At 55.7% G+C, this 23,678-nt stretch overlaps 1 protein-coding gene across 4 annotated transcripts in view; it reads right to left on the reverse strand.

Moving 5' to 3' along the window:
- Positions 1-2,605: 2,605 nt before the first annotated feature.
- Positions 2,606-23,678, reverse strand: part of LOC116952526 (transcription factor Dp-1-like) — a 35,052-nt gene continuing 13,979 nt past the window's right edge. For all 4 annotated transcript variants that reach the window (XM_032971939.2, XM_032971940.2, XM_032971942.2 and 1 more), the window contains exons 6-12: positions 13,676-13,832; positions 8,188-8,331; positions 7,051-7,119; positions 5,959-6,110; positions 5,450-5,616; positions 4,729-4,798; positions 2,606-4,110 (exon numbers count right to left, since the gene is read on the reverse strand). In XM_032971939.2, the coding sequence (XP_032827830.1) occupies positions 3,966-4,110; positions 4,729-4,798; positions 5,450-5,616; positions 5,959-6,110; positions 7,051-7,119; positions 8,188-8,331; positions 13,676-13,832 (904 nt within the window). In that variant the 3' untranslated portion in view covers positions 2,606-3,965. The remainder of the gene's footprint in view (positions 4,111-4,728; positions 4,799-5,449; positions 5,617-5,958; positions 6,111-7,050; positions 7,120-8,187; positions 8,332-13,675; positions 13,833-23,678) is intronic.

Here is a 23,678-nt window from a genome sequence, read left to right on the forward strand (position 1 = left end):
CGGTTTCAAATAAGATGACAATTTAAACTAAACAGAACTATTTTTAACCCCCCCCCCAACTCTGCTCAAATTCTCATTGTAATATTATACAAACAAGATTTGTGATGGTCAAATTCTTGATAAAGTTTGCACACGGGGGGACGGGGGGGGGAAGGAAGGACATCTGCACACGTAGCTTTAGAAGATTTCATTTAGAAAAATGATAAGCAGCTGTGCTGAAGGCAATTGAGGGTTGTCGAGCTGTGTGGCAGGAGCAGGTTAAGGTTTGTTACTCGTAAATGTCCCTTAAATTCCAACTCCCGGATGAGCACAGCACATGAAGCAACCGGTCATAACGTAGCCGTCACATCATCGCCTTGACAATGCTTGCATGGCAAGGTATCACAATGTAGGATGGCCTATTCTCTGTACACAAACATTAAACGGTGGTTCCAGGAATTTGCATCGCATCACCTTATCACGGAAACCACGCAGCTAGAGACTCGAACTTTGGGCATGAAAACATTTCCTGTGAGTAGCCAAGGCGGCCATAAATGGATGGTGCTCACTGAGAGCAGCCTCGCCTCGACGCTGTTTTTGAAACGACCCCCCCCCACCCCGTGAGCTTGAGACCGCGGTGCGAAACGCAATTGACAACGCAACCGATTGGCGTGGTTGGCCGGCTTGGTGACCCGTGACGTCTCACTGCATCTCGGGGGGGATGGGAAGGGGGAATCCAAGTGACGATGCTCACCGCTGCCACGTGGAGCAAAGGGGAAACGTTTCCGAAGTTGATATATAAAAAAAAACTTCAGGGAATCGGCGACAAGACTAAAACGACGTCCAATCTCTTTGGACTTTGATAACGTGACTCGCCAGTAACCCACACATGGGGAGTTAAAAGTTTCGAGAATGAGATTGCATTTTTGTCACAGTCCAGCCCAGATCGCAACCGTCGGCACTGTCGCCATTCAGAGAACAGAATGGGCACCCGAACACACCTTAAAGAACTGCATCTCGCTTTCAAAACTTTTGACTCGGCTTCCGCTAATTCCAAAGAGCGTGCGATTTAGACAAACATTTCTGAAACCACAGAACTGGGTGGGCTGCACCAACAGCACCTGAGAAGTCACCGCTTGCTCATTCCACTCCAACGGCCGACTCAAACCCACAAGCATCGGCCACTGGGAATTGCCTTTTACGCGTCACCTGCTTGGGGAGTTTGCGAATCTGAGCTCCATCTCACGATCCCCTTGATTGGTGGCAGCAGTCTCCTTCCTGGCCAACACCGGGACTGCTGTCGCCACGTCTTGCCGCCTGCCTCAAATGCCACAATAATTCCGGTAGGGCCACTTAACAATTAGGAAGTCACGGTCGATAAACATTTTCTTGCGAAATGTCAAGCTGGGCTCTGAATGGATGGCTCATGACTTTAAGGCACGAAGGTTACAGGGGCTCGGGGAGGGGGGGGTGCACGGGGCTGGCAAGGACCGACAGCACGAGACACACTTCTCTGGCTAGTAGAAGCGAATAGGGAGGGAAGATATCAAACAGACGCATTAAATCTCATGTCGTCCTTGCATATTGATAAAGTCGCTGTGCGTATTGCTCGAGGCGGCAACAGGGTGAGGAGGGGGTGGGCACTGAGTGGCTGCAGGTCAGATACCGACTCGGGAGGTTCGGCACCGTCTGAGCAGGGTTTGTGACCGAGTGCCCACTGATTTCATCCTGACGTTGGAGCAGCTGCTTGTGCAGACAGGGGCGACCACGAGCCCAGCCGCCACAGCACTCGTCCTCTGCCTTGGGTTGAATGTGCGAGGGAGCAGGGGCAAGGGCTCGGTCAGACCGCGCAATGACGTCGTTCTCTGGCTACTGAGACAGGTAGTGGCATGGGGGAAGACCACTGCCGAGTCACCATACACAAGCTGCCCCTCTCCCATCGCGGCGGGGCGAAGGTCACGTTCGGCAGAGCACGTAACCTCGGCGCCGGACGACGGTCAACGGACCGTGTCCAAGGTACACGGTGGCGCTGAGACTGCGCGATGGGTGGAGGCAGTGGCAACGTCCCGAACATCGTCACCGATCGTCGTCTGGGTAAGCAGGCGACGTGAGCGACGTCGCTTCACAGTTTGGATCAGGACAGTTGGCGGACGGAGTCTGTTCGGTGCAGCATCGCGGCTGTCAAATGACGCCGGGCCAATTGCAGTCGTCACATCGTCTTGCGTACTCACAGCCAAGCATCAAGAGCAGCAGCCAGGATTGACAAAGGCCTCGGCGTTGGGACCACGTGATCCGGCTTCAAGACGCCAGGGTTAATAATGAAACGAGAACAGCAGTTCCTTTTTAGTTTACTTTCGTTTCGCCGAACACCACGCGGAAAGTCGTAACCTCACAAGAAGATTTTAAAGTTAAAACTGAGATTTCAGTAAAACGTGAGCGCATTTCATGTGCAAGACTTCGCTACTCGGGCCGACTTGTAACGCGCACACAGGAGGAGCCGAGGTGTGGAAGAAGGGTCCGGCGCGGTCGATCGTGGTTAGAGGTCAGGCCCAGGACCAGGGGCTCTTCACTCCCGACGCGCGGTCTCGTGTCGGTGAGCCCAAGCCCACACTCGGCCTGACAAAGGTCAATGGACAGGCTTTTATTTTAACGACGACGCAAACAAGATCCAGACGTCTACACGAGCGCCGCCCGGAGGTCTGCAATACATTCCACCGTGATGGGCACTGCAAGCCTCCACTGCGTGGGGGAAAGAGACAAAGGTGGACAGTGGAGGCGTGGATTGAAGACCACCACTTCACAAGGCCCCTTGAACCTCCGTGCGCTAGCTTTGATACTGGCAGTGCTTATTTACGTGCAAGTCGTGAGAAACTTCAGAGTATTTCACCAACATTTGGATGACTTAACAGGTGATTAAAAAAATGTATTAACTGTAGAATCAACGGACACGGTTCGAGCACGAACTCACGGGGGGGGGGGGGGGGGGGGGATAGAGTGCGAGTTCCCAAAGAGGCATGACGCCGGTTCGGAACATCGTGCCGCCTTCGCTCCACGGTTAAGCATCTGCGCCGGGCGAGGGAGGGACGAGTCGATGTGAACCGCAGACCGAGAGTAATTTTGACAACGCCCGAGCGGGACCCCCCCCCCCTCCAAGCTTGCCTCGCGTCGCTCCGAGCGGCTCATCTCGCGCCATCGTTGCGGAAGGTAGTCCCAGGACTGGAAGTAGGGGAGCCGCGTTTCCAGCGCTCATTACGCAAGCGCCAGACGATTGTTTTGTTTTAATCAGCATTGTGGTGTGCCATCCCACACATTAATTTTCGTGTCGGTAACCCCCACAGACGACACGAGCACACGGTCGCACAGAATCGACGTCATCCACCAGGCATCGGTTTGGCCGAGAAGTCTCCCATTAGCCCTCGTTGGCAAAACCGCCGACGAAACGCCGACTCGGGGGCAGGGGATTCCCTTCCGTCGTTGTTTACGTTTAAATCGCGCTTTCGTTGGGAAGAAGCTCACGAGTGCAAACAAAAGGGAATTCCGTGTCGCAACCAACCACTGTTTAAGGTAACTAATGGGTGGGGGCTCCGTGACGATCGACCGCGGCGCGAGAGACACGGCGGTGAATACCGCGAATCAACGTGGCCTTGGGACGGCCGCACACGAGGCCTCCTCTCCTCTCCCCCCCCAACCCGCATCTCTCCTGCGCGCTTTCAGGCGATTCATCTCCCGCTCGGGCCTTCCAATAGGATGCCACCTCCAACTGGGGCCTTCAAGGGAAACAGGACCGGCAGGCGAAGGCGACACGGTTGGTCCCGCCCGGTTTGACCCCTGACCCCGGTTCGGCCCCCCAAAAGCAGCCACACGCAAAACATCGTCGTCACTCTGGCTATCAAAAAAAAAGTTATAAAACAATCGTGCGTTCGTATAAAAGATGCGTGGGGGCGGGGGGAGGAGCAGCGGAGCCCCCCCCCCGCCCCCACGGGGCTTCAGTCAGAGGAGTCGTCGTCGTCGCTGTCGTCATCTTCATCGTCGTCTTCATCGTCGTCAGCGAAGGAGAAGGGCGTCCCGCCGCGTGCCGCTCCTACCGGCCCGCACGGCTCCCCGTCCACCACCAGCCCGGCCTCCCCGTGGCTGCACCCGACACACGCACGCACGTGTTCAGCATCACACACACGCACGTGTTCAGCACCACACACGCGCACGTGTTCAGCACCACGCACGTGTTCAGCACCACACACGCGCACGTGTTCAGCACCACACGCACGCACGTGTTCAGCACCACACACGCGCACGTGTTCAGCACCACACACGAGCACGTGTTCAGCACCACACACATGCACGTGTTTAGCACCACACACACGCACGTGTTCAGCACCACGCACGTGTTCAGCACCACACACGAGCACGTGTTCAGCACCACACACACGCACGTGTTCAGCACCACGCACGTGTTCAGCACCACACTCACGCACGTGTTCAGCACCACCCTCACGCACGTGTTCAGCACCACACTCACGTGTTCAGCACCACACTCACGCACGCGTTCAGCACCACACTCACACACGTTCAGCACCACACGCACGCACGTGTTCAGCACCACACTCACGCACGCACGTGTTCAGCACCACACTCACGCACGCGTTCAGCACCACACTCACACACGCACGCGTTCAGCACCACACTCATAGACACATGGAAGCACAAATGCGCGCGCACACAGGCGATGTGGGTTGGCGATGCTGTGCCCACCTGCTCGTGGGTGGGAGGGCATCCCCGGCGGGAAGTGCCGCGAGTGTGGCTCCCCCGCTGCGCGCCATCTCTGTGACACACGGCGCCACCGCGCGTCAGCTCGCCCGGCGCCAGCGCGTGTGAGCTCGCCCGGTGTGTGGCTCCACAACGGGGCCGGCAACAGAAGCAGCCACGCTCCACAAGGCAACCAGCCTTCTTTACGCCCCGCCACATCAGCAGCGGTGCTCAGACTAATTGCATGTTCGTGATGATTGTTATTTGTATTAGCCCTGGCTATAAAAACGAATTGTACGTAATATCTGGGCGGTCGCAGGGAGACCAGGGTGACACAATAAGCGAGTGGAGCAAAAGCCAACTCAACCAAAGCACATCCTCAACCATAACCACCACTGCCACCACCACCTCCACCACATTCCCCCAAAACCAAAGATCCCCTCCCTGTATAGCACCTATGAAAACCAGCACGGCAAATAAGGGAGTCGGTGGCCAGCTTCACGCCCGGCTGCCTTCGTCTCCCGAGTGGCGATGTATACACACCGCACCATGTACTAATTTGAGGACGAGTCGACCTCCATCACCACCACATTCACCACCACCGCTACAACCAATCACGACCCCTGTTCCACAGCCATAACCTTTCACCCCACCACATCTGCATCTCTGACCCTCGTCAACAGCAGCAGTAGCAGTGCCCTGCCAGGCCCCGGCACACGTTGCGTACCCAGGAGGTGTGGCTCAAGGGCTTTGGGCAGCAGGGCGCGGGCTCTCTCCAGGTCGCAAGGGCGGCACGTGCCGGCCTCGAGACCATACGTGAGGCCCATGCGCTTCAGCACCTCGATGTCGTCGTGGATCTCGAACGTGCTGTCGAAGTTGAAGAGGTACTCGAACCTGCGCACGCACACGCGGCCAGGGTCACAGTTCTACTCCGTGTCTCAACCCCCCCCACCCACCCCTACCCGGAATTTTAGTTTAACCCTCCAGCCGGCATTTGTGCTATGCGGCCAGAATGACCATTCTTACCCCGCCCGGGGGGAGGATCGTTGTGGTTCTACGGGGGAGTCGCATTGCCCTCATAGTTTTGTAACCCCGGGGGCGTTGGCTCTTCTGCACGCACCGAGCCCGCACCGTGAGCGTCCGCCTACACCTCCCCCCTCCCACCGGATTGGAGAAATGAACCCGACGCGTCGGTCGGGAAACGGAACGCGGTGGCGGCGGGAGGCGGCGACGCACTTGTCGCTGGAGATGCTGCAGTCGATGACGGTCTTCTTGCTGGTGTTGACGATGATGAAGGGGAGGTGGATGACGGAGCCCGCCGGCGGGGCGCCCCCCGCGGCGCGGCCCTGCTCGTGGTTGCGCTGCACGAGGCTCTTGAAGGCGATTTGCTGCGGGCGGACAGAGCGGAGGCGCCGACGTCACGCTCGTGTCTCAGGGCAAGAGGAAGGGCCCGGGTTCGATTCCCGTCTACGGCGCCATTCGTACGTTCTTCCCTCGTGTTCTGCATGCGTTTCCGCCAGATTCTCCAGCTAAAGGAACGCACAATGTAACTGGTATTTCGCTAAACCATGCTGATGCTCAAAAATAACCCGCAAATTCCACCAATTTGGATTACACAGCAGCAGCATTCCCACCATCACCTCTAAAAACTTGGCAGGACCCTCCTGAAAGAAAGTCCTTGAGACTTTCCTGGGTAAACAAGCACAGTAACAATATGACGCAGAGACGTGGGCAGTGAGTAATATAAAAATCAAGAGGCTTGAAAGGACAGATGAAAATTCCAATATGAATATTGGGACTAGATCTATATATATACACACTTGGTTTGACTCAGGAGGTGCAGCTGATGTCACGCTTTAACCACTTTCATATCAAAAAAATTATTAACCTCACCCTGGCCCTCCTTGGTCTTGATTCAGTCTCACCGTTTGGCTCTGGCTTGGCTCGGCAACCAGTCAAGCGGAAAAGAGCACCCGTGCTGCGAGGGCCTCACTCTGGCACGGGTCAGATGTGCCAGTGGAAACGGGGTATAAAGGGTAAGACGTCAAGGGAGGTGAGACTCGGGAGGGTTTGGCCATGATTTGAGAGTCGACAAAAAAGATGCCATGAGCGGAGCTATCGAGATGCCACTGGTGCACGGCAGGAGCAGAGGGAGACCGAGGGTAGAGATGGAGGACGCGGGTGGCGGGGGAAGCCGGCAAGCGGCGGCAGCAGAGAGGTAGATAATAGAGGGGGGGGGGGGAAGAAATCCGAGCAGCCGACCGCATGCAACAATGGGACTTGCGGTTTCTACCACGGGGGGGGGGGGGGGGGAGTTCAGGCACCTACCTGCAGGATGAGCTCGTGCAGGTGAGCCTGCTTCTGTTTTATTCTCTCGAGCCTCCTCTGCTTCTCGGTCTGCGGCAAAACCCACACGCGGACAGCCGCGGTGTCGGCACAGACGCACCGGCACCTCCATTGCTCGCGGTCACGAGCAGACGCGCGTCTGCTCGTGACCGGCAGACGTGCGCGACCCGGGTTCGATTCCTGCTTACGGCCAACACCAGTGTGACCATTATCTTAACCGGTCCTGAGCCTCCCATAGGTCGACTCAGCCTTAAATGAGTACCTCATGCAATGTGTAAACATCGCCACCGGGATGACAAAAGCCGACGGGTCAGGTGCATGTAGCATGCCGTCCTTCATCGGTGCTCGCAAACAGCACTTGCCTCAAAAGTCTGTTAAAGGGGGATCTTTGGGAAGCGGTGGCACGGTGACTAGCGCACAAGAGGAGGTGGATGTGGCCAGCACCACGCCCGGCTGCCTTAGTCTCCCCAGTGCTGTTTACACACAGTACCAAGTACTCTTTGCAGGCAGTGTTAAATGAAAGCAGGCCCAGGACCGGTTCAGACAATCACCATCGGTGTTGCTGGCCGTGGTCAGGAACCAAACTCGGGCTTGCCGGCTTTGTTAGCGGCAGCGCACCAACCTCTGCGCCGCTCACTTCGCTCTCTGCACGCGCGCACGCGTTAACGCGCGCACAGACATTCCCACGCAGCTCTGGGAATTTCCGAGTCGGCAAGCACAGGAATGTCAAGGGCCCAGGGGCTTTGCGGGAGCGGAGAGCGGCGCGTGGCCGCCACAAACACCCTCGCCACGCAACCAGCGCCGTTACCGTCGGGCCCTGTACGGGCCTTACCCCTCCATTCATTAATTAAGTTTCTCTTTACACGCCGTCGAAACATTCCTGCCGCCGCCGATAAAACAATGAGGATGCGCGGCCATCGGGCAAGGCTCCTTCCGTTCACTCCGCAATCACCTCGGGGGCGCCGTGCGCTAGGATTCGAGTAACGATCTGGGATTAGGGGCCGCCACGGCAGCGGCCGGGGAGAGTTGCCGTGGCTGCGGACGACGTTTCTGGCTCGGCTCCAGCTCCTGTGTGTGTTTCGCGAGCTACGCGGCGATCGGAAAGAGCGTTCACCTCACCTCCAGGTTATGACACTCCTGCGCCGAGTTGGTGGGCAGCCCGATCCAACGGATCTCCTTGCGCTCCTTGGAGATGATGTTCATTGCCATGAGGACATTCAGGGCGTCGTACACACGCCGCCGGATGTTCTTTTGGTCGTACGTCTGCGTGCACACACATCCACACACATGCGTGCACACGCAAAGACCCCTCAGTATAGCCTTAGACTGTTGGGGCAAGTGCTGTTAGCGAGCACCTATGAAGGCCAGAATGGCACACGAGGGGATGGGTGGCCAGTACCACACCCGGCCGCATTTATATACCTAGAGGTAATGTTTTTACACATCGCACCAGGTACTCAATTGACGATGAGTCGACCTAGGGGAGGCCCAGGACCCGTTCAGACAATCGTCACTGGCCTTGGCCATGAGCGTCAATCGAACTCGGGGTGCTGGGTTTGTAGCGCAGCACGCTAACCGCCATACTACCGCGTCCCACACACAAGCGCGCTTACGCGCACACACACACATTCCAACCTTAGTGTTTAGACAAGGGCAGCTCTTTACGGAACGCCACAAAACCAACATTCTGGATCCTGCGTTCTTTTGTAAAAAACATTTCTGATAATTTTTCAACTTTGACAGAGCCGGAGACAACACACCGCAGGTTTTCAACCCCCACTACGGAGAATCACAGTCAACATTTGAGTCAGGCCACCTAATGATCTGGCCACACTTGTGTCGTTAAGGCTCTTAGCCACCTGACATGGCCAAACAAATTAACCTGTCACGTGGCGTACAAACGTACCAAGCGCCAATAATTTTTTGTTCGAGATCACAGTGCAGTTGAACAATTCAACTTAATTTAGCAGGACGCTTTTTATAAAACACATTCATATGTCTGTTGAGTGTCCTCTCAAAACCGCACTGTTCACCGTGAAGTATGGTCACACATCGACCCTCCCCTTCCACCTGCTCGCAACAGTAATGAGCAGCAGGAATGGAATGCATCCGAGAGGACGCCCACGTGAAGAAGGAGCGCTAAAATCGGTTCGCGTGCAGCAGACGCTTGGTAGATCATCGTGACAACGCAGCATCACAAAAGGTGGCGGTGGGTTGGGGAAGCCTTCATCCAGCAGCGGACTGACCACGGCCGACGACGATAACGTACAGGGAATCGCGCCTGCCCTCGCTGTGTGCGATCCTCATTCGTCCAGCTTCGGGTCCACGTGGCACCCCCGGGCCAATTCCAACAGTGACCTCAGACTCTGCCGCACGTCTCGTGCTGCACTGCTCCCCCCCCGAGGGGCGGCCGTAATTAGCAACGCTGGGGGTGGAGGTGGTACGAGGGCGAGGAACGTGCCCCGTGCCTGTCCACTTTCACTCCTTCTTTACATCACCACGCATGCCGGTAACGCCGGCCGATGGGCGCGCCTCGAATCAGTGACAAACAGCACGGGGAAGTCATTTCGTACCATCGCCGATCACTGGTGGTTCTCCGTTTGTAAGGAAGATGTTCCTTGGTCATTTCCATCTCTATGGGGATTGAGTGTCATCCCGCCCCCCGACATCGACTCGCACGCGTGGGTTTTTCCTCTCTGGGCAATCCGGTTTCCTGTACCGCGTAGAGACGCAGCACTCGTTCGTCGAGTTGGTCAAACATCTCAAAAGAGGACCACAGAGCTTGGGCAATTGTTGCCGCTGGTTATGGCTGCCCGTGGTTTTAAGCTACCCTGAATCATTCTCTCTGAGAGTGAAGAAGACAGTGCTCATTACAAACTCTAAATTACAAATTATTATTAAGTGGAGAAGGCAGTGAGTGAATGACCGAGAGACGCATGGAGGAAGTGGGTGACTGATGTAATGTTTATGGAAGTTTTACGAGGGTGCTAATGATACAAATTTTCCACTACCATAGCCAGGTCGATACTTATAACAAGAAAAATCCAAAAAATAAACATTACATTTTTTGAGTATGCCTCCCACCTCACCAATATTGGAGGGTTACATTTTTGAGCTTTTATTGATTTTAAACTGAGGAGTACCGAAGTTTGTATCTGGATTTCAAGCCATTAAATTCACACCGCCAAGACACGAGGACGATAACGCCAGACCTCTCTTCTGCCTGTGAACGCGACCCGACTACTACGCAAGGTTGCACGTGGGGGGAGTTTTGAGCCGGATAATTCCACACGTCGTCGAGCTCGGGTCTGTTGGCTCCATGTCCCAGCTAAACGAGGGCGCTCGACGCTCCGGCGGTTGGGAGCAGATTTTGCCGACCCACCCCAACGCGGACGTTCCACCGTGACCGTGCGTCTCTCACCGACGCCACCCCGCCCGTGCAGGACAAGGAAGTAAATAAAATCTCACTTCGTGCTCATTTTGTGACATTAAACGGGCTGCAGCGTACGTACGGCACACAAAGAGTAACCTCAAATTACACGGTGTTAAGTATCGTGCACTCTGCGCGATACAAGCGTTCTGCGACGACGAAATGTGTCGCAGGAATGAGAATCTCCGTCGGTAACGATCAAGGTTGAGGGCAACACGAGTGCGGTCAACCGGTCAGACCAGTTCGCTCGACCATCGCGGCTGTTGGGTCGGTGAGTGGAGGGGGGGGTGTTAATGTGCAGCCCTTGATAAATCAACTGCTGGATGAAGGTCCCCCCACGCCTTTCAGTCAGGGGGGTTGCTTGACCAACCTCGCCAACACCTGCTCATTGCGGGGTTCGTGAAGTTGGGGAGGCCCAGGGCCGGTTCGGACATTACTCACCACTGATGTTAGCCGTGGCCGGGAATCGAACAGAGGTCTCTGAGCTCGTAGCAGTGCGCTAACCACTGTGTGCGCCCTCAAGCTAAGCCCCCAAGCGGTTACTTGTAAACATCAAGTTAACTCATAAGTCAATTCCTTCCTCAGTTGAGCATTGCAGGATTCGTGCTCATCGTGTTTACAGCGCTGAGCCAGTGGTAGACATTCCACATTCCCATGACGGGGAAAGGCTATCCAGAAGACAACCACTGTTGGCTTCCCCAGTGGTAATAATTTTATCGACCCCAAGGGATAATGGGCCGACTGAACCCCCAAACAGGATTTGAACTCGCAAACTTCTGCTTGCAAAGCACTCCCACTACCACTGAGCAACCTGGCCGGATGTAAGTACCCAGGGTACTTGATGACCTGTAGAGACAGGTGTGACGAGCCTGCCAGGTGAGCACGTTCTGGGGAGGGGTTTCGCAGCTCATGGTGGAAGGCTCATCGCTCAGCTCCATTCCATCTGGTGGCAGGACGAGCTAGGAGCACACACGGGCGTCTGACGGAAGGTGTGTCGAACAAACACGGGAGTCTAACGGACACAGACGCACGGTGCCGGCGGTTTGTTAACGGACAGGCGCGCGCATCTGATAGATGCGTGGCACCAGCGGTTTGTTAACAAACCGCTCGCAACCCAGCAGCCGCCCGTGCACCTCCCGCGTCTCCCACAGAGCCACCTCAACACCGAGCTCGCAAAAACGTGGATCGTTAAGAAAGCTCTTGGTTGTTTTTTTCTAATCGGATTGAAACCTCAATCAGAATCAGCAAAGAGAAGTCGTTTTTTTTCCCCTTGAACCGGGCAGTGCTTTCCGCACGACGCTCAGATGGATTTAGGAAGGAATGTTTACGAGTCTTCTGTATAAATAAATATCTTAGTCTCTATGTCTAACACACCTCTAGGCTACTTCCCGACAAGGTAGAAACCTGAAATTTGATTCATAGGTAGCTTTTAGGATACAAACAGGAAAAATAAATCCAAGATTTTTCATTTTAAGGGCCCCAAATCTCGATTTTAATTGCCCCATAAACATGTTTGCACATGTCATTCAGAAACCATTCATAATATAATTTTGTGATTTTTTTCGTTCGATAGAGCGTTAAACATAAAATCTAATTAAAGCGAGAACCATTGATTTATCTTTTATTGTTTTTGCGTTATTTCTGATTAAAGCAGCTTTAAACGAAAAAATACGCGTACTTATGGGTACAACTTTAAATATAATAAGTTGAATCAAGTCGGCAACAATTTTAGTTTTTCGTGGAAAAATACAAATATTTGTAGTAGTTGTTAGTCTGATCGAAGATAAAAATTCTAAAAAAATCAACGGTTAATTCTGAAATTTATGAAAACTTCTCCCTGGCAAAGACAGGCTTTATGAACTAGTTGGGAATAAGCAAAAAAACAGAACTCTACAAAGCCAAGACTAAAAAAAAATCACACAAGCATGGGCTCAATTCCCCTTTCTCTTGATGCACAATGAACATATATAACCCCCAGAGACGCGCCTCAATGCTCTTTGAAAACAAACGTGTCACTCGCCGCATACAGTTCTAGGGAAACGATCCACGCCCTCAACAATTAGCGCGCACGAGTTACGGAGGTCACCGTCCATCGGCCCGGGAACGGAGAACACAGCAATAAAAACAGGAAGCTCGTTGCCAAGCAACACATCCACGCTGCCACCACACCACCACCACCACCACCCCGACCGGCTGGCACGGCGCTAGTAGGGGGACGGCTCAAAGACGCCGCGGATCAACCCGCGTGACTGTCACAAACTGCGCACACGAATGCGACTCCAAGCCTAACCGCAATGCCCGCCACTCCCGGGGAACGCAGGGGCGTGGGCGTGGGCACGCTCGCGAGGCGGCCGGACGTGTTCCGACGGCCAGGCAGGGGAGCGCGAGGGGGCGGCGGTGGGGGGACGGGCAGGGCGAGGGCGGCGGCGGGGAGGAGCCCACGCGGCCCGCGGTAACCCCGCCGTTAGCCGCGCACGGCTCCGCCAGCCATCGTCGGCGCTAGCAAAACATTGCGCCGCCGCTGGACTGCGCAAAGAACACTTCTTGATGTTTACGTGCAGACGCGGACACATGAACAGGGCGTATTTGTCTGCTTGTGGGCGCCGCGGTGACGAGACGTTAACTATCTCGCCTGGTATACAGGAGGTTGTGGGTTTGATCCCAACCCTGATGCCTGCTGTATATTTGGAGTTTGCGTGTTCTCTCCGTGGTGGTGTGGATTTTTCTCCGGGTCCTTCAGTGTTTCCCTCCACATTCAGAAACATGCGTTTAGAGTATTTGGCTACTATAAATGTCCACATGATAACCCACTTTGTTGAGCTTTCATTTGTGGCCAGGTCACGTCTGAAAAAGAGCTGTATAGCTTAAGGGAGCTTACCAGGTAAAATAAAAATAGTAAATAGTATTGTAATTGAACACAGTGGCAATGGTGCAACAATGCTGACACAGCGCATGTGATGGGTAGGGAATGTTGTGGGTTTGTGTGGGAACATGGTCTCGGGTGTGAGTATGTTGGATCTGGGGCTGTGTGTGCGTCCACTGTTTGGCTGGGTACACGGTGCTAGGCATGTGTTATGTGTCTAGGCGTGCGTGCAGTACGTGTCTGGGTGTGCATGCGGTACGTGTCTGGGTGTGCGTGCAGCACATGTCTGGGTGTGCTGGGTGCGAGCTAGTCACCTCCTGGCTGGCGCGGAGCGTGCTGCTGAACTCCGCCACCAGCTCGTCGGCCACCTCGTTGTAGGTAGTGGTGCCTTTGGCCCTCACCTTCTCACACACGCGCATCGAGAAGTGGCGCAGCCCCTTGCCGCGTTTGTCTCCCTTGCGGCTCTTCCGCCTGCATCGCGCCCGCGTGCACACACGCACGTACATAGCGCAGACGCACACAGCACGCACATACAGAGCACGCCAGAACATCACAGTTCGTTAGGAAGCTCCACTTAAAATGGTATTTATTTAAAATATCATGAGCCTCCTTGTGGTGAATACAAATAAGAAAAACTGGACAGGAGACAAAGTACCCTTCACATTATCTGTCTTGCTGCGTTTGTGTAGCTGTTGGACGTAGCTTGGAATAGAGTCAACAAATGACAAATCTATACAAACAAATAAACACCAAATATTATGGGAATAACTTACGTGGGCCACATTCTCGCATAGCGTGGGAAGGTGGAGCCTTTCCAGTGGGGCTGCTGAATCCGCGATCGCCGTTACAATCGACGATCATTAATTTTGCAATCGATTGCAAAACACCACAGAATCGAAAAATCAAATCCAGTGCCATTTAGCGACGGTGGAGCAGACTTGAACGGGTGTGAACGTTCGGCTCCGCACGGCGCATTCCCAGTGCGATCTGCCAGCGGCAAACATCACACGGCAACGGTGGCAGGGCTCGTCAGTCGCCACGCGGTACGCCCCAACAAAGATCCCTCGCATAGCAGCAACAGAATTTTGGAGCAAGTGCCGTTGGCGAAGAGTAGCACCTATGAAGGCCGAAACGGCACACGACGGCGATGGGGTGGCCAGCACCACGGCCGGCCGCCTTTGTCTCACTACTGTGGCGATGTTTACTACACACCGCACCAGGTACTCATTTGAGGCCGAGTCGACCTAGGGGAGGCCCCAGGACCGGTTCAGACAATCGTCACCGGCGTTGACCGAAGTCGGGTCGCCGGGTTCGTAGCGCAGTCGCGCTTGCCGCAGCATTGCCGCTCCCCTACTCCAGCGTGCGTGCGCACACACACAAACACATTAATTTTATTTACATTGTTACACATTCTGTTGTGTGTGAGGTCACCCAATAATCCACTGTATCGTTTGTTTGCCTCCAATTATGGATACAAGTAAGATTAACAACCTCTTCGGGCGAGACACCTTGGTCCGACAAAGCTCGTGGGACGTTTTGGCAGTTGTCCCCATCTGGGAGGAGATTCTCTGATATTTCCCCTGGGAGAGCGAGGTGCGATGTCACGGACACGCGATTGCCCACCCCGTGACCTCGTGCCCCCCGTCCCGTTGATTCCATGCACGCACAAACCAACGCGCGCGCCCATGACGTACGGATACACGCAATGGGCTGCCTGGGAAAACACGAGCCAACGGGAGGCGGTCTTACTCCTCGCCTGCTCGCTCGACCATAACAGCGGCGTCTCATAAACGACGTGCGGCCCCGTGTGCTCCTCGTGGGCGGCAGCGAGAGGCTCTCAGCCACTCCACCGTCCTTTACCATCGAGCGGGCAAACACTCTGCGACGTACGGACGCACGGTCTCCCACTCAAGCGGCTATTCTTAGCCGGCCGCCCTTTGTGGGCTTCTATGCGCACACTGTACCCCGCCATGGAAACACCTCCATCACAGCCGAGGAGGAGCAGCAGCCGGTAGGAGGAGGGGGTGACCCCCATGCTGTTGTGGGAGGGAGGTGATCTCTTGGGAGCCGAGGTGGTGAGGGGAGAGGCGTGCCACCGTCGCTAATTCTAGACGTCGGCAAGAGCGGAGGGGCGGAGCCCTTTCCATTGCGTTAGCGCCGGGCAGTGCCGCTCGCTCAATTAGCCGGGCCACGTGACAAGTCTCTGGAAGCCCGTTACGACTCGCCGCGCCGGACGGACATGGCGTATCTCGCAGACAGCCGCTTCACGAACTGCTGCGCGATGCTCCAAAACTCCCACTCACTCGGCGGGTGACGAGACACAGGAGCCCTCTCCAAATCGGTCACCTGACGCTCGAGTCGAAATATTCCGCAGGAGCCTAAGCTCTTCGCGATTGCGACGGGTTGGAAATAAATAAAAGCAGTCGGGGAATGTCGTTTTCCGACGCGAGATAACGGCGGCATGGAGGGGCACGCAGCCGCGAACCGTTTGGGTGGGGGGCTGCCCACCCTCCCATCCCCACTGCGCACGAAGCTGCCAGAACCCCGAGGGACCGGCGCTATTTTAGAGCGCAGCGAGCGGCTGGGCAGCTGCTTGCTCCTCCGTGCTCGCTCAGCTGGCGGAGGGGGGGGGCTTCGTTAACGAGAACGAGCGACCGTCGCCCTGTCCCGACTGCACGGCCGGTCGAGCGTGACCTCTGTGCGAAGAGGCTCAAGGGTCACGGTGGCTGGTGACCTCTTGCGACCGACAGGGTCTAACTCCGCAAAATGAGCTGCGTGCGGCGCAGAGCCGATCGCTCGCACAGCCACCGCCTCGAGGGAGGGAGACTCGTTTTTGAATGCTTCGTCAATTCTCAGAACTCACGCTCTTGTGGTCGGGGGGGGGTGGGGGTTTAAGCTGATGGGAGGCTGCGCTCGGTGGCCCTGCACGAGTCGCGCAAGGGGAGGGAAGCGATACTCTGACTGCGCGAGTTCAGACTGAACGCAGGAAAAAACGACACAGGCAGAATGTAATCGCCCGCAATTTCATCGCGACTTAGAACAGATGAACAATTAAGGTCTTCAACTCCACAGAATCTGTTTAAAACGAGCTAGCCCAGGCAGCTCAGTGGCCACGGGGCCACAACCGCACCTGAGCTCCCACCCAATTGGACTCCACGTGTCCCGACGCGCAACGCCGGGCATTACGTTACTCTCCGGAGACCAGCACATGCCTTGGCACGAACGACTCGCTCGCAATCTCTCCAGGGTCCAAACCCTTGCCGCTCATCACAGCTGCTTGAACAGCGGCCTTTGAGAGAAACGAGGGGCGGGCGAGGGATCAAGCAGGTGGCGATTCGAGTTTAATCCTTCAGTGTGGGGACAGCGCTCGGTCTTCACGAGTCTACGTGCGGTCGGAGCCGCGTGGAAACTGCGCCACACAGGGGGGTGGGGGGGCACGTGGAGAGGCTGTCGCAGAGCGGGACGGGCGGGCGGTGAGAGCGATGCGTGCGGAGACCAGCGGTGAAGCGGCTCGAGGGTGGAGCTGGGTGGGCGACGAGAGGCGGGAGGGCACCGGGCTTGGCGGCACGCGGCGCCGACCGTGCGACGATGCGGGCGGGCCCGTGAAAGGGCACGGCTCGATCGGGACGAGCCGCCCGCCCCCCACGCATTCGTGAACGCCTGCGGTCCCCCCCGGTGGCGTCGGTGAGGGATCACCAACGGCCCCGACGCTGCCTACGAACCCTCCGGCGTTCATAAACACGGCGGCGCCTCGGCTGCGAGGCGCGGGAAAGCGGATTCCAGCGGCGAAGTGCAGGAAAGTAACAAAAACCACTGTGTACATCGGCAATTACTTCCGCACGTAGACTTTCGGGCAAAAATAACACCGCTACGTCTGAACGCTGGTAACGCGGGGCGGCTGGGCCACGCGTGTCTGCACAATTGTGCACGGGCGCCTCTCAACATCATCATCGTCGTCGTCATCGGCTATTCCCAGGGCGCCGGAGCTGCGGCGCCACTCGCGCGTGTCACCGCGTGTCACCGCGTGCCCGGCGCCGACACGGCGGGCCACACGCCGCGCGCGCTTGCACCTCGACGAGCGCCGACGCAGAGACGGAGGCGGGGGAGCTGCGAGGGCTGCGAGGGCTGCAAGGGTACAGGCAGCGCAGGAGCCGCGGTTCGCTGACGATAACCGCGTTGCCCCGTGACGTCCGAAACGGTAGCCAGAGGGAACCTCTGGTGGCACCTTGTGGAAACTCGCTGGTGCCGGCAGAGAAGAGGCATGCAAAGAAGGGCCTCGACAGTCCCCGGCTCCACCTACGGAACCGCTCCATTTGGAGTAATCGCCACTTTCGCTCTCTTTCGAACAAGGTCGCGCGCGCGCTTCCTCAGCTCAAGTTCTTAACCTGCAAAAGCGTCACCACACTGAGTGGGCACGAGCGGGTAGGAGTGGGCGCGAGTCGGCACAAGTGGTCACGCGGACAGAAGACACGCATGGACGCACGCACCTACAGGCACTCGGGACACGAACGCAGAAGCACACACACACACAAGCTCGCACAGACACGTGAACACACACAGACATACGCAGGAGCTCACATGCATGGACGCTTGCACGAACGTACGCTTGAGCACACATGCATTGACACAGACGAGCTCGCACAAAGTAGCAAGCACATACGAGCTTTATTTTACAGACATAAACAAAAAATTCCCTGCGTATGCTATTCAGTGCTGCTAGAGACCACCTATAAAGACAAACACAGCGCACGATGGCATGGTGTGGCCAACCACATGCCCAGCCGCCTTTGTATCCCCAGTGCTGATTGCTTACACACTGCACTAATTTTGGGCAGTCGACCTCGGAGAGGCCCAGGACCGATTCAAACTAAAGTTGGCCACGAATCCAACTCTGTTAGCCAAGTTCGTAGAGCAGTTCACTAACCACTACACCTCCCGCTCCTTCGCAGATAACTAGCAATGTTAGCGAGCACCTATGAAGGCCAGCACAGCACACGAGGGTGTGGGTGGCCAGTACAACGTCCGGCCACCCTTGCCTCCCCCTAGTGGCCACGTTTACACATCGTGCAAGGTGTTCGCATGGTGCCAAGTTGATCTATGGGAGGCCCAGGACCGGTTCAGATAATTGGCAGTAGTGTCGGCCGCTAGCGGAAATCATACCCGGGTCGCCGGGGTTCGAAGGGCAGTGCGCCAACCCGCTACACTGCCACTCCCCGAGACACAAAGATCCCCCTATTATAGCCTTAACAGAACGTTGGAGCAAGACAGACGAGCCGCTACGATCCTCTCTGCCGCTGGCACCTGGAGAGGAAGAGCTCTGCGTCCGTCTCTTCCGCGGAGCGTGCAGCGCCCCAGCCCCCCCCCAGCCGCTCGTGAGGTCGTTAGCGTAGCGGTGAATCACGAGCCATTACCCTTATTACGGTGATGAAACAAACACTCACTGTATGGGTCACATTCCTGCCGTTTGCTCAACGGCACGGTGAGTGCCCAATAACAAACAGGCACACGCACACACGGTCCCCTGCTAAACGACACTCCCAAGGCAGAGGGCCAATGGCCATTAGTGTTAGGCTGCCAATGGGGCCAAGCAGAAGGACGGGAGAAGCGTCCTCCGTCACTGGAACAGGATAAGCTCAGCGCCAATGCAGATTGAGCGGCTATGATGAGGGTTTGGGCAAATGAGCACAGTTATGTCTGATTCAAGCAGAACCCATCAGTATATTTACATACTCCCAGCATTCTCACACAATCTCAAGACTTACACGCACTCTCATGCTCATGTACACACTCACACTAACTTACACACACACACACCTCATTCTTATGCTACTCTCATACTTTCACTTGCGTTCAAACGTACGCAATCAAACTTACACTCGTACGCACTTACATACACATGTACACAATAATATATAAAGCCACACACACAGCCAGCACACATGCGTGCAAGCAAAGATGATGCAGGGCCAGCAGAGGGGGCAAACTAAGCACACACAGTATCAGCAGATGCCTTCATTCAGCTAAAGGCTTATGTCGCTGTACGGTTTTTCTACATTGGATCGGGCATGTGCGCACACGCAGACACGCACACACGCCCATGCGTTCGACAGCAGAAGCATTCAGTGCGGAGGAAGATGCAAGCTCGGCACAAACAACCTCAACAGCTAAAGTGGTAGTGGGACGAACGCACGGTGAAGAAGGTGGGAAACGCACATCTCAAAAACAACAGAACGAACAAAACTACTGCCAAAAATTATTTTGTTTGCAAAAAAAATTAAATGGGGGAAAAAAAAAGTTCCACGGTAAATCCTCTTAATAACTCACACAATGCTTTTGTTGTTGGGCTGGGGCCTCATAATTAAGGCTCACAAAGGCCGGCTTTATTATCAAAGAATTCCAATCCATAGGCTTGTGTGATGTTAACACAAACAAAGCTCACCCTTGTATTTTCCCAGGGTGACATTTTCACTGAATCATCTCTCTGGGGCCCAAGGACAGCCGTTGCACCTGGTCCACAAGGTGAGCTGTCGGACATGGTGCCACCACCTCCACCGACACCCTGCCCCCCCCCAGCGCTAACGCCCCTTCCTCGCGAGCAGGCGCCGGCGGGATTACCAGCGGGAGCGAGCGGGTGCACCGTGGGATGCTGCTGGGATGCAGGCCCAGCTGGCTCGAGCCGGTGGCCAGCACTTGGCTGCTCCGTCCGGTGTAGGCCGGGTCTCTCCCGCGGCAGTGCTCCCTACCCTCACCCCCCCCCACCCCGCACTGCCGTGTTTATTTTTCACGTGGAAAAAAAAAACCCGCGAGGAAAATGTTATGTCCTTGGTTTCATTTTATGGACGAGACAAAAGAGCACTCAGCTCTGAAAATACGGGCGCTGCAAAGGTAACGTGAGAGACGGAACCAGGTAAGGGCTTCGGAGGTTCATAAAGCCCGACTTTATCTCCCGAATGAATGGAATCTTTATTTATACCCTTCCGCGTCACGGATCTATAGAGGGCCATTTTAACCCAGGCTTCTTTCTATAAGTAGACCGATGAATGATGCACTCAGGCCCCCGGCACAAATGAGGTGTCGATGATTTTGCCAAGGCATGGAAACAACCGCCTCCGTGCCAAGCCGCTGGCGCTCGCTTCCCCGTGCACGGCGGTGAAGAGACATAGCAGGGCAATTCCCCCTCTCCGGTTCTCCAGTCTCAATGTGTGCACCTCCACAATTGCCAAAATACCCGCGAATGGTCCAAAAGACTCAACGGAGAAGTTGCCAAGTGCACGAAAACCGCGTCCGCCCAGTCCGGCCACAAATTTCTCCCGTTCGCGCGATCGGCGTCACGTGATCACAATACAAAGAATCCAATCTGATCTCACAGCGCAACCCCCTTCGGGCTAGAGAACGGCCCACGGAAGCGGATATCACAGAGCTACCTTGAAGATCCATTCAAGTTACCTTTGTTCCGCATATCGAGGGAGCAACAATCGGAGACCATCCACTCGGTTTAATCAAAGGCGGCGAGCTGCCGCCCAGACTCCAGGATCTCAGCAGTGCCAGCTCAGCACCCTGACCGCTGAGCCACCTGGCCAAGGTACACTGGAACCCCCTCGCGTGACCTCCACGCTGTAAGGCGGCCGTCGCCAGGTTACGCACACGAGCTGCGCAAGTCGTTGCCAAAGAGTTCAGGCCAAGGTAAAGCGAGCGTGGCATACGTGCGATGATTTGCCGCTTCAACCCTCCCATCTCCCAACGCTTGGCTTTACTGTTCCAAGAGGGAGGTGAGAAGCAGGCAAGGCAAGGGGGGGGGGGAACGGTGCCTTGTTCATTTTACGCGTCTCTGTCGGCTGTTCGCACCACCACCCTGCGCGTTGTACGGTGATGCTGCTGCTCAGTCGCCACCACAGCTAATGCGCCATGCTGCCTCCTCCCCGCGGGCAACACCCACACACGCATCCCACAGGCAGCCACCCGCTCCCACGAGGCATCGGCCGTGTGCATCCGGGCGTGGAGATAAATGAGGCCCGGCCACCCTCGTTAATAACGGAGCGCCGCGCGCTATCACAACCACCGCGCACACATGGCGCGCACACTGTGTACACATGACACGGACACACTGTGCGGGTGAATAAGAGAGCACGGGACGTTGCGTCTCTGTGCGGGAGAGGTTCATGTTGATAGCATCACAAGGCACACTCACCGCTATCACCTGATCCACTCACCACGGCCACATCACCTCCCCCCCCCCCGTCACAATCGTACCGCCCTTCCCAATGCAACCCTCACCCATCACTCGTCACCCTCGGTCCATCAGACTCGCCCGGTCGCTCATTATCTATCATCGCCCACACACGTCACCCCCGCAAGCCTGCCAGAGCCGTCGTGATAAAAATTCTAATTCCAGCGCGTACACGGCACGTAATGCAGGGCCGCGCGCTCACAAGCCACCCACCCGTAACGCACACAAGCCAGGCCGAAAGGAGCGCCCCTGTGCAAGTGTTAACACTCCGCGCTGCAATACCACACAACGGGAGAAACCTAACGCACCACCCCCCCCCCCCACAGCCCGCGAGAACCGGCCGCACTCGACGCCGTTCTCGCGCTGGGCTCAAGGTGACCTTCGGAGAGAGTGTGGCCGCTCCCCGGCAGGTTTTCCTCTCCAAGCGCAGCCCCCCCCATTGCGGCCTCGTGGTGGCCCTGGCGACTGTAAAGCGCGACCGTTTTGACGGCGGCAAGGCCCGGCCGTGTGGCTTTACCGGCGCTGAAATGAAACGAAAGCGCTTAGCCGCCTTTAATCTGCCATTCCGCATTTGAGCGCAGCTGCTCAGATTCTTTTAATTATTACTGCACGTAATCTTATTAAAATGATTAATATGAGGATTGACCCGCACTCCACCCCAAGACGGGCGTTGCTGTAGCCCGGGGTGGGGCGGGGGGCGACATTGGTTGCGTTGCCCAATCGGCGGCTCCATCGTCACCACCACCGAGGTGGCGAGATGTTAACGACCTTGGCTGGTATACAGGAGGTCGTAGGTTCGATCCCTACCCCGACACCTGTATATTTGGAGTTTCCGTGTGTCTCTCCCAGTGGTCTCGTGGATTTTCTCTGGATCCTCCAGTTTTTCCCTCCACATTTAGAGTCAACATGCGTTGAAGAGTATTTGGCTGCTATAAATATCCACGTGAGAAGCCACTCCGTTGAGGTAATTTGTGATAGCCAGGTCGCTTCTGAAAAAAAGCTAAATAGCTCAGGCGGCTCGACCTGGTAAAATAAAATATAGTTGAGCTTCAGTTTCAGCCGCCTGCTATCCGACAGCCTCGCAGGCACCTTATGGCACCCGGGCACACAAGGGGTGGCAGCCAGCTCCTGTGTGCGGTTCAACTGCGCCAGGCATACCCGCCGGCGCGCACACCCCCGACCGTGCTATCGGCATCACAGGAACTCTCGCAGACTAGTGGAAGCCCTCCGTGTTGAAGGCCCCGGGGAAGCGGATATCCTGGAACCACCTCTAAAATCCCTTCAAGTGGCTTCTGGTCAGCACAGTAGAGAGCAGCACTTTCCCACCTGCTCTGCTACTGGCAGTAATGTTCATCACATGACAGTCAAACTGATATTTTTTTATTCTCAGGGTTGGAATTTGGCCAAATTAATGTGAACGGTTTTCATGTACAGTCATTGTTTACAGTTTTTTTTTTAAATACGACAGGAACCCTTCTTGCTGTGAAACACAAGTATGTATGTTGAACTTCTTTCGCACCGTATGTAGCCAACCATGCTGATCAGAGGGGCGGGGGGGGGGAAGGACAACAAACGAGTGTAATCAATGTGCCACCACCGAGCCACCAAAATATAAGTAGACGCTGTTTGTTTTTGGGGTTGTCTCTCCCATGAATGAAAATACTGGAAGGGAGCAGCAGCATCAATGCTGGCTGCGAGCGCAGCGCGTGGCCGAGTTTACTTGGGGCTTGGCCTTGTGCCAGGCCAAACACAAAGCGTCGCCACCGGGTGAAACTAGCGAGCGAGTCCTTATCAGGAGAGGAGACCTCTCCTCCACTCCAATCCCAGCTGGATTTCTCCCCGTCGCTGCCTTTTATAGCCACCCAATCTACAAACAAAGGGCTCTTTCTACACAGAGGAGGGGACTCCCAGCTGGTCCTGCCAGGGACATCAAACTTCATGGTTCCACTGTATTGTGTGGCTTTAAACTGCATATCCTTAAAATTGTTTTATAAATCCTTTTCCAAAATTTTATTCTAATTGTGCTATAGGCATCGCATCATGAGAGCAGCACAACCCTTCGTGTCAGAAGACGATCCACAGAAGTGGAT

Source organism: Petromyzon marinus, chromosome 47 (assembly GCF_048934315.1).
Source record: "Petromyzon marinus isolate PM22_M1 ecotype Great Lakes invasive population chromosome 47, UKy_Petmar_22M1.pri1.0, whole genome shotgun sequence".
Lineage (NCBI taxonomy): Eukaryota > Metazoa > Chordata > Hyperoartia > Petromyzontiformes > Petromyzontidae > Petromyzon > Petromyzon marinus.